Source organism: Heterocephalus glaber, unplaced genomic scaffold (genome assembly GCF_053883595.1).
Source record: "Heterocephalus glaber isolate CG9 unplaced genomic scaffold, H.glaber_assembly_v1.0 deba00001277, whole genome shotgun sequence".
In the NCBI taxonomy this organism is placed as follows: Eukaryota; Metazoa; Chordata; class Mammalia; order Rodentia; family Bathyergidae; genus Heterocephalus; species Heterocephalus glaber.
Window position 1 is genome coordinate 1 of NW_028258238.1, and position 13,832 is coordinate 13,832.

The 13,832-nt window shown below is 59.1% G+C and overlaps 2 protein-coding genes across 2 annotated transcripts in view; one reads left to right on the plus strand and one right to left on the minus strand.

The window, feature by feature from the left end:
- Window positions 1-6: 6 nt before the first annotated feature.
- LOC147828130 (uncharacterized) overlaps window positions 7-13,832 on the minus strand; it is a 32,315-nt gene continuing 18,489 nt past the window's right edge. The window contains exons 3-4 of the mRNA XM_087211097.1: window positions 1,928-2,001; window positions 7-1,433 (exon numbers count right to left, since the gene is read on the minus strand). Coding sequence (XP_087067223.1) covers window positions 1,412-1,433; window positions 1,928-2,001 — 96 coding nt within the window. The 3' untranslated portion in view covers window positions 7-1,411. The remainder of the gene's footprint in view (window positions 1,434-1,927; window positions 2,002-13,832) is intronic.
- LOC147828131 (uncharacterized) lies at window positions 3,944-10,586 on the plus strand. Its single transcript, XM_087211098.1, is given in 5 exon segments — window positions 3,944-4,021; window positions 6,093-6,222; window positions 6,499-6,622; window positions 6,880-7,022; window positions 8,032-10,586. Coding segments are annotated over 4 exon segments (2,247 nt in total). The 5' UTR covers window positions 3,944-4,021; window positions 6,093-6,126; the 3' UTR covers window positions 9,916-10,586.

The window sequence follows — 13,832 nt, forward strand, 5'->3', positions numbered from 1 at the left end:
CTGTGTGTGTGTGTGTGTGTGTGTGTGTGTGTGTGTGTGTGTGAGAGAGAGAGAGAGAGAGAGAAAAGGGGCAAACCATATCGTGAGAGCAAAATTCAACACTAGTAAAAGAAGGAAAACAATAATGAAAAAGCAAAAGTTAACACTCATAGAACACAAACTAATAATGAAAAAGCAAAAACTGGCATTAGGAAGATGAACACCAACTGACAATTAAACTCAACCTGCCTCGAAAGGGCAAGGTCCTGAGTTCGATTTCCAGTACCAAAAAAAAAAAAAATCAATCAATCAAATATTAATGTAAAGACAGAAAATGAAAAACTGTTTTCCCTCCCTGTGCCCAAAATAATAAGAAAAAGTGAAATATATGAACATATGAAAGAAAAATAAAATGGTTCATATTCCCTGTCTCGACCCAAAATAATAATGAAAAAGCAAAGAACAACGTAAAAAAGGAAAAGGAAATGCTCCTATACTTTCACCCAAACTAACTGGGTAAAAAAGCAAGACTTAATGTAAAAATAAAATGAAGGAAAAGAAAACAGAATTATGCTCTCTACACAGAATAGTAACGAAAAAGCAAAAACTGATATTAAAGCAAAATAGTAAAAGAAACAAAACAGTCAAGAAAAAGCAAAAGTTATTCTCCCACTACCCAAACTATCAGAAAAGGTTAAGAAAAGTTAACATTCAGAAGGAAGCCAGCAAGGGTCACACCCGCTATCCTCTCAGGAGGCTGAGGCAGGAGGATTTCAAGTTCCAGCCCAGCCTGGACAACTTTGGGAGACCCCGGCTTAAAAGAAAACCGGCAAGTTGCCTCCTCAAGGCATCAGATAATCCCACAAAATCACTCTGTTGGGGCGGGGTACAGGGTCTTGCTCTGTAGTCCGGGCTGAACTCATTATGCAGAGGAAACTCGTGGAAAACCTCCTGCCTCAGCCTCCCGAGTACTGGGACTACAATCGTGCGCCACCTCCCCCTCCTTAGTGTTGTCAGGCCAGGGGGCTCCTCGGGCCTGGCCGCTCCCTGCCCTGTGGGCTGCACGGGGCCTGCACAGAGAGAAGCGGTACCACAGGCCGAGCAGGGAGCAGAGCGTGAGGAGGGACACACGAGGATGGGTGGGGGGTTTCGCCATGTTCCAAAGAAACAACTCAGCCACCCCTCCCGCTGCCTCGGCCGCCTCTGGAAACCGGGCTCCGACAGCGGCGGGGTGGGAGAGCTGGGGTCCCCAACACGGCCGGGAGGGGCGGGCAGCCTGGCGCGGGTTGTGGGGAGCGGGCTGGTGGGTGGGTGGGTGCGCTCCCAGCACGCGCCGCCGAGCACTCGCGGGCCTGAGCTCACCTGGGAGGGACAGCAGGTGCAGTGGGACATCCCACAGCCACGGGCACAGCCCCGAAGTTGCCGGTGACGCTCAGCTGTCTGGCCATGGTGACCTGCGGGGGCGGGCGGAGAGGTTAACCCACAGTTCGGGGTGAAGGGGCACTGTCATGGGCTGAGCTGCTTCTCCAAAGGTTTGTTGATTGACTCCCTGGCCCCAAGACCTCAGGATGCAGCTCGTGGGGACGAGTCTTAAAGAGCCGTGAAGGTAAACTGAGTCCCCAGTACGCTGAGGGCTCCAGATGTCACCCGGGTCCCGGGAATCCGGCGTGGGGACGTGGACGCCCCAGGAATCGGGAAGTGCCACACCCAGGCCCCGGCCCCGCCCCGGCCCCCGCCTGTTGGCTTTCTAGACCCAAGAAAGTGCCGAGCTGCCCCCCCCATGCCCCGAATATGAACCCGCCCGCGGTCACCCCCGTCAGTAAACACGCAGGGCACACGCCCGGAGCCCTGTCTGCCTTGTCCGTGTCCCTCTGTCTGCTGTGTGTCTTGACTCTCGCGCTCTCTCCTCCCCACCCCTCGGCACGTGCTAGTCGAGGGAGTAACAAACCTCCCGGTCCGCACACTGCTCCAAGTCTCCGGGCCCCGCACACCGGGACAGCTCTCCCTGCGCGGCTGGGGTCCCTGCAGGGAAATCTGGGTAAAACGCGAACCGGTTGCCCCCCCCCGCCCCCGCAGCACTCAGGGCCCCCGAGAGCAGCCTCAGAACAGCGGCCCTGGGAGTGGCAGCGCTCCAGCCTCTGAGTCCAGGTGCTGATTACAAACCAGAGGCTTAGCCGGGCGTGGGGGCGCGCCTGTCGGCCCAGCACCAGGGAGGCTGAGGCAGGAGGATCTCTGAGAGTTTGAGGCCAGCCCGGACTGCACAGTGAGACCTTGTCTCCAAAAACACACCCCAAAACCAAACAGAAGGAACACCAGGCCCTCTCCAGCAGGCTTGGCACCCACGTTCCAGAGGAGACCGGCCGGCGCTTTCCCATCCCTCCCTCCCTCCCGGCAGAGATTGACTAGCAAAGTCAGCTTTGCAGACGGGCTCGCAGGCGGGCCCCCGGGCCGCTGTGCGGATGCTCCCATTCGTTCCTCCCTTCCTTTGCTGAGGCAGGGCCTCGCCATGCAGCCCAGGCTGGCCTTGAACGCACGGAGACCCTCCTGCCTCAGCCTCCCGAGTGCCGGGATGGCAGGCGTGCGCCCCTGCCCGGCGCCTCCTCGTGTTTTGTTAAGGGTGTCACTCCGCGGTCTTCGCTGTCATTTTCACAGCCCGACCCGTCCCTGCTCTTCTCTCTGTCACCACCTCTGTCTTCTCAGGGTTTGTTTTCCGCTTTCCCTGACGCGGCTTCCCTGAGCCCCAGCTGCTCCCGGCGCCCCTCGGCCCCTCTGTGGCCCCACTGTGCTTTCCTCCGCTCGCCGTCTCCCTCTGGGTCTCGCACCCAGGGCTGGAGAGTCTCCGTCCCCCCGCAGGGCAAGGAGGGCCTGGCTCAGGGACACCGCCTGGTGTCTCAGGGTCTGCAGGCGGGCAGCAGGCCAGGCCCCAGGGGGCCCCAGCCGACACCGACAGCCCCCGCCGACCACTTCCAGGGACCCTCCCCGAGCTCTCCTGCCGCAGTTCCCCCAGGGCCCAGTGGGGACCAGCAGAGACCCACAGCGGGTCTGAGTGGGGAGGACTCGCCGGACCGAGGTGGGGCCCGCGCCCTGCCCAAGGCGCTGGGCACCCGGGTGGGGGGCGGGCGTCGAGCTCTGGGGGAGCTGGCTCGGCCCCGAGTCTGCACACCGAGTTCGCTTCTGCCCCCTGCACTTCGCCGGGGTGACTCCCGGAGCCTGCAGCCCCGTGGCCGAGCCTCAGGACGGCACGTGCGGGCAGGGACACCCCGCCTTCTCTCAGGAGTGGGGTCGAGGCGCGGCCGGGAGGCTGGACAGGCCCCAGGGTTTGCCTGCTCCTCCAGCCTGAGCCACAGGAAGCCGAGCTCCGCCCCAGGAGGACAGGACCCCGCCCAGGGTGGCCCAGAGAGACCCCACCTCCCGGGGTCCAGGGGTGCAGGCATCTTGTGTTCCAGAATGTTCCTCGGCAGGCCCGCCCGCCAGCCCTCAGGACGAGCAGGCTTTCGGCAGACGGGCCACGCTCTGGCTCTCGCTCTGCCCCTGGAAAGCTCCCGGCGGGTGGGGCTGGCGCCCGGGGCCTCAGCTGCCCTAGACCTTCACCTCATCCCTGACTCTGCCTCAGCCCAACCTACCCTCCTGGGTCTGGGGCCTCGCCCTGCCCTAGGCTCGCCGCCCCAGTGCCAGCCCTGAGATCCCACAGGCCACACCCCTTTTCTGGTGGCCTCGCCCACGGGGCCCCAGCAGCCAATCGCGGTGGGGGGGACTTTCGGCAGGGCGGTGAGATTAGGCCCCACCCACCACCAACCAATTCTGGGTCACCGGTGACTGACAGGCCTTGCTCCGCCCTCTGCCACGGCGCCAACGGGGTCTCGAACGCCCATTGGCGAGGCCGTTTTGTTCTGCATGCTGATTGGCTGCGTCTAGCCTATCCGGCGCAGTGACTTCTGAGGCGCCCAGCGGTCTCCACTCAGGAGCATGGCCGCACCCTGACAGGACCGGCTTCACACGCGTGAGCAACCTCCCGACCCTCAGCGCGACCTCCTTGTCTCAGGTGAAAACTCGGTACCCCCCACCCTCCCCCCGCCAGCTCCCAAGTCCCTCCGCCCCGAGAGACCTCGAGCCCCGCCCCAGAGGGAGCCCCAAAGCCCAGGGTCCAGGCTCCTCTGAGGACGGCAGACGCCCCCCGAGCTCCGACCTGAGGCCCAAACCCCTCCTGCGCCCCAGGTCTTGAGCAGAGACCCCGGGGGGCCCCATGGGCCACAGGGCGGCCAAGTCTCCCTCCCACACCCTGGACCCTTGTCTGAGGCCCCACGCCCACTGCCCCAGCCCGGGCTCCCCAACACCTCAGCCCCGAAACTCCAGTTCCTCAGACGTCACTGTGTGCGTGCCCGAGCTGAGGGAGCCGAGTTCCGTCAGCGCCGGCCGTGGTCCCCACAGCCCCGCTGAGCCCCAAGGGGTCGGGCACCCTAAGTACCCCAAGTACCCACCGAGAGCTCCGGGCCCGCCTGAGACGCCCCAAAGCTCTCAGCCGGCGACGCCACACAGCCCGCCCAGCGCCCCAGCGCCACTCAACCCTCCCTGACAACCTCAAGTCCCCAGCCTGAGGCCCCGAACGTCTGCCTGCGAGGGCCCCGGTCAGCCCAGACACCCCAAGGATCTCCCACCCCAGGAGCCCAATGCCACCAGGCCTGGGATTCCGAAGAAGCCCCAATTCTGTCGGCACAGGAACCCCACGTCCCCCCAAGATACCCTCTTTCTTTCGGTCCACGGGACCCCGACATTCCCCATGCTACGAATCCCAGTTCCGTCACTCCAAGATGACCCGTGTTCCTTAGCACAAGGGACCCCCAATATCCCCCACCAGAGAAAACCCAGTTCTGTCAGCCCGGGGACCCCGTGCCCCCTCCCCACTGACAGAAATCCTAGTTCTCTCAGTTCTAGGGCTCCTAAAGATCCTCCACCTAGGGCCAGGGATTTAGCTCAGTGGTTCCGTTGCTTCCCTTGTAAGCACAAGGACCCGAGTTCGATCCCTGGTACCAAAAAAAAGATCCTCCACCCATAAAGCCTCAACTCCCTGAACCCATGGGGGCCCCGATGCTCCCCAGGCAAGAAACCCCACTTCTGTCATTCTGAGAAGCCCCGTTTCCCTCAGCAGGAAGGGAAATATATCCTACCGAAGAAGCCCCAATTCTGTCAGCTCAGGGATCCCAAATATTGTCCTCCCTGTGATGCAGTTCCCTCGGCCTGAAGAACCCCAAAACACCCTCCACCCAAAAAACATCAATCACAATGCCAACTGCCCAAGGACCCCAAACACTCCCAACCTGAGAAACCCCAATTTCATCAGCCCAAGGACACCAAATGACCACAACCCCAACCAACTCCCTCCTAAGAAACCCCAATTATCTCAGCCCTATAGACCCCCAAAACACCCTACAAGAAAACCCCCAACTATCTCAGTGCCAGCGACCACCACAACCTCCCCCCAAGAAACCCTAGGGTTTGCTTGTTTGAGGCAGGTCTCCTTTTGTAGTTCAGGCTAGCCCCAAACTCACTGTGTAGCCCAGGCTGGGCTCAAACCAGTGGCGATCCTCCTGCCTCAGCCTCCCGAGTGCTGGGAAGACAGGCGTGCACCACCATGCCCACCTCAGAAACCCTCGTTTCTTCAGCCTCAGCCTGAATTTCCCCCAATCACCTCGACCTGGAAACGCATCTCACCCTGACCACGGATGCCCACCAAGGCCCACACACTGCATCCCAACCCGGAGTCCCCAGGTGGAAACCCCAGCTCCTGGAACCTCACAGGATTGTGAATGACCCCTCCTGCTCAGTTAGATTTAGAGCTAGTTAGGTTACGGTCAGGCCTAGGGCTAGGGGTTAGGGTTGGGGTTAGGTTAGGTTTGGGCTAGGGTAGGGACAAGGCTAGGCTTACAGTTTGTTTTAGAGTGCTCCACACCTCTGCAGCACACTCACTTGTACACACACCGCCCCCGTGCATGCACAGAGGAAGGAAGGGGCTCCTCTGCCTAGGTTCCTGTCCCAGACCCTCAGGCCATCCTTCCCAGGTCCCCCTGTTCTGGGGCCAGCAGAGAGCCCGGCCCTCGGCTCTCATCCTTCCACAGGTGCCTGTCTCTCCCTGCCTGCTCTCCAGGCTCCATGAGTGGCCAGAGCCCCTCGGAAGACAGCCCGGAGGAGGGCTCCTCGGAAGACAGCCCAGAGGAGGGCTCCTCGGAAGCCGGGCAGAAGCCCAAGGTAGATGCGTGCTGGGGAGGCCAGGCCCAGCCCAGGCAGGGTCTGTGGAGGGAGGTGGGGACCAGACCCTGGGGTGGGGGGGGGGTTGTGTCCCGGGTTGTGTCCCAGGCTGTGGGGACAACTGGTGCTCAGCGGACACAGGTGTCTGGGGGAAGCAGTCTGCCTGCCTCACAGAGACCCGGAGCCAGGCTGGGCCCCGCAGGTGCAGTGGAGGAGAGGAGGAAACTCCATCCTGGGAGCTGGGCTGGCGCATCATACGGAATCTCTTTTCTCCAGGTCAAAGATGCTTTCAAGGACATTTCCAGATACTTCTCCAAGGAAGAATGGGCCAGAATGAGAAAGTCTGAGAAAAAACACTACAGGAATGTGAAAAACAACTATAATATGATGCTTTCTACAGGTAACAAGAAATCCTGAATCAGACTAGCCTGGAAACAGGAGGCCTCCAGTCCCTACGTCCCTGGAGCTCTGCCTTAGGGGCAGCACACAGCCCCCTTTCCCGTGGAGTCAAGTCTGGAGGGAACTTTGTTGTTCTGCCCGGTGCAGAGCTGAGCTCTGCTCCAGCACTTGGAGAGGCCATGTCCACTTCCCCTGCCACTGCCTTTTGTCTCTCCTCCCAGCCATTCCCTTAAAGGAGGAAGATTTTGTTCCTTCCAGGTCTCAAACCCCATCAACCGGCTTTCATGTGTCGCCGAAGGAGAACCAGCAACCCCCTGGTGGATGATACTGAGGATTCCAATGAAGAGTGGACGCCTCGGCAGCAAGGTGAGGCTGGGAGGACATACAGGTCACCTCCGGAAGTGAGGCCAGAGTGCAGTCTCAGAAATGTCTCAGAAGGAAACTAGGAATCTAAGCTTCCTGGAAAACATGTATTGGCAAACAAGCAATATGCAAAACCATACGTACAGTAAGAGGCTATTTGTATGCAGTTTTTGAAGGTGTGAGAAACTATGTATGAGCATGGTGTGCGTACGTATACAATTACAGGTACAGTAGTAAGTGAAAATACCTAAAATCTGTGAACAGGAAACATCAAATCCAGAGCAGTTACCATCACAGGAGGAGGAGAAGGGCTGGGGGGTGGCTTTCCAGTAGCTTAGTTCTTGTTTTATTTTGTGTCCATTTTTGTTTTCAGATTTTGAAACAGAAATAAAAAGATTAGAAAGTTGGGGTGGAATGCTGAGATCAGACTGAATTAGGAAGGATGTGCAGGGTGTCCAAGGCCAGCCCCACACTATTTGTTTTTAATTTATCATTTCGAAAAGAACATTTTCACTAAACTTTAATCACAAGGCAACTGAAGGAACTTTAACTGGTTTTGGGGGTTTTTTTGAGTACTGGAGATTGAACTCAGGACCTTGTGTTTGCGAGGCAGGTGACAGCGCCCCTGAGCTAAATCCCCAGCCCTGAAGAAACCTTGAGTGACAAGCCTGTCCCCAAATCTCTCCCTAACACTGATATTATAATAATTTGGTTGTTGGATTAAATATCTTGGAAGAGCAAGTGGCTTAACATATTATATAAAGATACATAGTTGCTGCTGTTACCCAGTCATGGGAGTTGTTTATAAATTCTAGATACAAACCCCTTATCTCATAAATGGTTTCCATATTCCCTCCCGTTCTGTAGGTCACATTTTCATTCACTTGAATGTTTCCTTTGCTGCACAGTTTTTAACACTGGTGTGACCCCATTTGTCTATTTTTGCCTTTGTTTCTTGATGTTTGGTGGGACGCTCTGTGTCAGCACATGAAGGCCGGTGGTGGGCCAGCCTTACCCAGCGGGCCTACACCTGCCTGACCCGGAACTATTCTCTCAGCAGGACCGAAGGTGGACGTCCAGCCTCGTCCCTCCTGCTCCCTGGCCTTCTCTAGTCAGAGATCTCTCAGTCAGCATGTCAAACGCAGTCACCCCTCTCAGATACCCCCAGGAACACCTGCAAGAGAAAACCTCAATCCACAGGATCCCCGCCTGTGGGACCAGCTTGGGGAGCTGCAAGACGCCGACCCACTCAGCAGCCTGAATGAAGGCGGAGGCCGAGAGGTCCAAGGAAGGTCCAGCCCTGCGCGTCAAAGGATAAGGCAGAGGGGGGTTTCGAGGGCCTCTCCCAGCCCACCCCAAGGACATATAGGGGGATCTGGGGAGCATGAGGGAGGGGTGGAGGTGGGGCTCAGGACGGGCCACGACGTGGATCCAGGGGACACAGGCTCAGGGCGTCCCGGAGAGGGAGTCTCACAGGTTGCAGGAGCCCACCATGGAGGGAGTGGGGCCCACCTCGGTGATGGCTCACTTGTCAGCAGGAGCCGGGGCTCACAAGCAGGTGAGAAGCCCTACGTGTGCATGGAGTGTGGGCGAGGGTTTAGCCGTAGGTCACACCTCATTGGGCACCAGCAGACACACACAGGGGAGAAGCCCTACCTGTGCACAGACTGTGGGCGAAGGTTTGGCCGTAGGTCACACCTCATTGGGCACCAGCGGACACACACAGGGGAGAAGCCCTACGTGTGCACAGACTGTGGGCGAGGGTTTATACAGAGGCCACACCTCATCGGGCACCAGCGGACACACACAGGGGAGAAGCCCTACCTGTGCACAGACTGTGGGCGAGGGTTTAGCCGTAGGTCACACCTCATTGGGCACCAGCGGACACACACAGGGGAGAAGCCCTACGTGTGCACAGACTGTGGGCGAGGGTTTACACAGAGGCCACACCTCATCAGGCACCAGCGGACACACACAGGGGAGAAGCCCTACCTGTGCACAGACTGTGGGCGAGGGTTTAGCCATAGTTCACAACTCATCAGGCACCAGCAGACACATACAGGGGAGAAGCCCTACCTGTGCACAGACTGTGGGCGAGGGTTTAGCCGTAGGTCACACCTCATGGGGCACCAGCGGACACATACAGGGGAGAAGCCCTACGTGTGCACAGACTGTGGGCGAGGGTTTATACAGAGGCCACACCTCATCGGGCACCAGCGGACACACACAGGGGAGAAGCCCTACCTGTGCACAGACTGTGGGCGAGCGTTTAGCCGTAGTTCACACCTCATCAGGCACCAGCGGACACACACAGAGGAGAAGCCTTACCTGTGCACAGACTGTGGGCGAGGGTTTAGCCGTAGGTCACAACTCATGGGGCACCAGCAGACACACACAGGGGAGAAGCCCTACGTGTGCACAGACTGTGGGCGAGGGTTTAGCCGTAGGTCACACCTCATCCGGCACCAGTGGACACACACAGGGGAGAAGCCCTATGTGTGCACCGAGTGTGGGCAAGGGTTTAGCTGTAGGTCATACCTCACCCAGCACCAGCGGACACACACAGGGGAGAAGCCCTACGTGTGCAGGGAGTGCAGGCGAGGGTTTAGCCGTAAGTCATCCCTCCGCCAGCACCAGCGGACACACACAGGGGAGAAGCCCTACGTGTGCAGGGAGTGCGGGCGAGGGTTTAGCCGTAAGTCATCCCTCCGCCAGCACCAGCGGACACACACAGGGGAGAAGCCCTACGTGTGCAGGGAGTGCGGGCGAGGGTTTAGCCGTAAGTCATCCCTCCGCCAGCACCAGCGGACACACACAGGGGAGAAGCCCTACGTGTGCAGGGAGTGAAGGTGAGGGTTTAGCCGTAAGTCACGCCTCATCCGGCACCAGGGGACACACACGGGTGAGGCCCTGCGTTTGCAGGTACAGTAAGTCACTAGCAGTACAACCACACCGGAGCGGGCATGGAGAACCATGCACCCACTGCACACCCCACACCCCAGTTCTAAGAGGTCCTCAGAGGAGACCACTGCCCCCCCAGAGTGCAAAGGGACCAGACTTTACCAGTTCTACAAATCCTCCACCTTCCTGACAAGAGATGAGGTAGAACAGGGGAGGCAGTTCCGTGAGTGTTCAAGGGTTTTTCCCATCCCCGGACTTTCTTGTCCCCCTGTTCTAATAAACTGTTCTGGGTATAAATCTGAACACCAAGCCCCATCAAGCATTGCTCCCTAATTGCTGAGGGCAGAGGAGCCCAGGAGGGCCTCAGGGAGCTCACACTCAGCTCGGGACTTCTCAGGACCTCCACCCCAAGAAGACCGCAGCCTGGCGTCACTCTGCTTCAGTTACTGGGGAATCAGTTCTTGGGGCCCAGGGAAAGCAACCTGGGCTCTGAGACAGAACTGGGTGCTGGCGGGAGATTTTCTGTCCTCCTGGGAAGTGGGCGCCTCCCTCCCCTCTGGCACCATGCTCTTCCCTTGGTCTCTCCTGGACCCTGTTAGGCTGTTCCTCAACTTCTACAGCCTTTGTAGTGAAAGGCAAACAGCAATGTGTGTGTGCACATTTGGAATGCACGCGTACATCAGTATTGGTGCTGGGGGATTGTGTGTGCAACAGTGCCTGTGTGTGCTATGGCTATGTACATCTACTTTGGTTTTCCTAAAGAAATAAACTATCATGAAAATGAAATGCTGTGAGATGTTAATATTTGAGGAAAACAGAGCTGGCTTGTATAATTTCTGTACATTTCACTTGTTTGAGGCCAGGTGTGGTAGTGCAAGTCTGTCATCCCAGCACGCGGGAGGCTGAAGCAGGAGGATCCCGGTGAATTCAAGGTCAGCCTGAACTGCACAGTGAGACTCTGCTGAAAACAAATAAAAACAGGGGCTGGGGATTTAGCTCAGTGGTTCTCAGTGGTTCTCTGAAAGCACGTGGTCCCAAGTTCGATCCCGAGTACCAAAGAAAATAAGAAATAAATAAATAAATAAATACAAACCAACCAAACAGTTGTTTGGGACAATGTGAAGTCCTGAAGATAAGCTATTTCTTGAAAGACATTTAAAAAGCCATCAATAGTACACGGCGGGCCTCAGGCCAGCCAGGGGCTGGAAGCCGTGGGCCAGGACACCATGGAGGAGGTTCAGCAGCTGGGGGCCCGGGGACGCCGGCCACCGCAGGGGCCCAGCGCAGTAGGAAGGGCCAGAGCTGGGGACCACGTGTCCTGCATGGGGGTGAGGAGGAGGCTCTGGGGGCCACTGTTTGACATGAGACCAGGCAAGGTTCAGACCCACGTACAGGCAGGGGACAGGGAGGCCGGCACCATGAGGACTAACACGCGTGCAGGAGGGGCGCCAGGCCTGCTCCCCTCCGAGGGCCAGCACCACGCACAACACCTGGACAGACGCAGACAGGCAAGGGGGACCCTTAACTAGGGCCTGAGCTGGGGTGCAGTGAGGCCGCTGTGCTCAGGCAGAGGGGTGTGGGGGCCAGGCAGGCCCACTGACAGCAGTGCCCATCCCGAGATCCACGGTGTCTGCTTTCTTTTCTTCTTCTGATACCGGGGATCGAACTCAGCACCTTGCACTGGCACCACTGAGCTAAATCCCCAGCCCCCGATACCCGCGTTTGCTAATACCGCGTTTCCCTGGAAATAAGACTTGGTCTTCTAATACTTTTTGCTCTAGAAACAGAGCAGGGCTTGTTTTTCAGGGGATGTCTTACTGTTTCCTGTACAGCAGCCTACATTTATTCATGGACCAAAATCTATGTGTCCTGTCCGGGCGCGGTGGCGCACGACTGTAATTCCGGCACTTGGGAGGCTGGGGCAGGAGGACTGCCACGAGTTCGCGGCCAGCCTGGGCTACATAGCAGGACCCTGTCTCAAAAAATAATAAGCAAAAAATCTAGGCACTCAAATGCAGTCATCCTCCGGACCATCAGCATGGCTCCCCAGGCCCCAAGGCCGGGCTGCGTTGGCCCCAGGCCCTCTGGTCCAGCAACACAGCTCCCTAAAATGAGCGGTTGGTTCTGGTCGGGGTGGCCCCGTCCTGGAGCACGGGTCACGCGGCTGTCAGCGGGGGACCTCACCGCAGGGATCCTCCACCCACCCCAGGGCTCTCACGCGTTCCCATGAAATCCAGCGTGAAGGGGAGACGCGCGGCACGGGACAGCAGTGGCACCAGAAATGACGCCCGGGAAGAGGGTCGGGCCGCACGGAAGGGACGGAAACCACAGGCTCCAAAGTCTAGAAAGCGCGTCCTTCACACGGGTGCACCGGGGAGGCGACGACGCACGAGGCGCGAGGTCACACGCACGAGGCGCGAGGTCACCGCGAGTCTGCGCCCTGGGCCGTCCGCTCCCGGGAGGGCAGGTGCTGGGCAGTGCTGGGCGCCCACAGTGTGGCCCCGAGCAAAGCTCCAGCGGGACCGGACCGAGGGGAGGCCCAGGAAGTCAATATCGCAGCCGTGTCTGGGAGGCCGGGCCGGGGCAGCAAAGGGGCAGGGAGGCCAGCGTCCCCGGGGTGCAGAGCGCAGGGTGCAGCGTGCAGGCAGGAAGCCCCCAACCGGAACGGTGCCTGTCAGTCTCTGGCACTGGGGACTGGAAAAAGTACAGCAAACCCACGTTTAAAAAAGTCCTGGGCCGGGGAACTAGCTCAGGGGCGCAGCGCCTGCCTGCCAAGCCTGAGGCCCTGCGTGGATGCCCGGGACCAGAAACAATCCAGCCCAGAGTCACAGAGAGATTCTGCGTCTTCTGTCTCACTTATTCCCTGGAGGCCAGAGTCAGGCCGGCTCTGTCCAGCGGGGCCACGGAGCACCACAGGTGTGCAGAGCAGGGGACCCGGAGGGAGCTGGGGACCCGCGGTGGCCCAGGGACTCAGCGCAGGGTGGGACCCTCGCAGCCTGGCGGGCCGGAATCCCCAAGCTCAGGCCTCTGGGAAATGTGTGTCCCTGCCTGCAGCCCTGGGCCTTGGGCAGGCCCATTTTCCAGAACCCCCAGAGGGAGCAGTCACGGCCAGGGTGGCTGAGCCTGAGGCAGCTTCCCCTCAGGCAAGACCGAAAGAGGTGCTAATGAGGTGATCAGGCCAGAGCCCAGGGCTTTGTGCATTCCCAGGGCTGGGCGGCCAGGGAGGCGCCAGACAAAGGAGAGACCTCTAATAGCAAAGCCTCTGCCTGCCTCTGCCTGCCCGGCCAGGGCAGCGGACAAAACCTGGGCAGGCCTGTGCCCAGACGGCAGGACTCCTGCTGCTCTCACACCCAGGGGAGAAGGGAGACAGGGGGACAGGTGCGGGGGGGAGAGAGACAGCCAGAGGGCGTGGGTCTCACCCAGCAGGTGCTTGCTTCTCTATTGGAGACGCACAAACGACTCCCCCACACTCCTTCCTGCTAAGCCAGGCGCCTTCCACCCAAAGGACGGCCCTGTTGGAGTTGGTCAGCGGCCGTGCGTGGACCTGCGAGAGTGGCCAGGAGCAGCGCTGTGTCGCCCAGGCTGGCGATCCTCGTGCCTCAGCCTCCTGACAGTGGTGGGATGACAGGCGTGCGCCACCAGGCCCGGCTCCCTTACTGCTCATGGTCGTGGTAAACAGCAAAACTTGAGTCCTCCGTGTGTGCCTATGTTTCTGTGGAAACGTACAGGGGAAAGACTGATAAACCCGCTACCCCACTGTCAATGCACTGCCTGGTCTCCCCGCTTCGCCACCCACACGGGGACAGCAGGGCTGCTCCCCCCCCCCCACCTCCGCAGGGCCGGGTCGGGATCCCAGGGCCAAAGTGCTCATCCTCTCTTCGGTCCCAGGGTGGCTGCGACCAGGCTGGAGCCCATGCGGGGACGTCTGGAAAGGGCAGCTGTCTGGG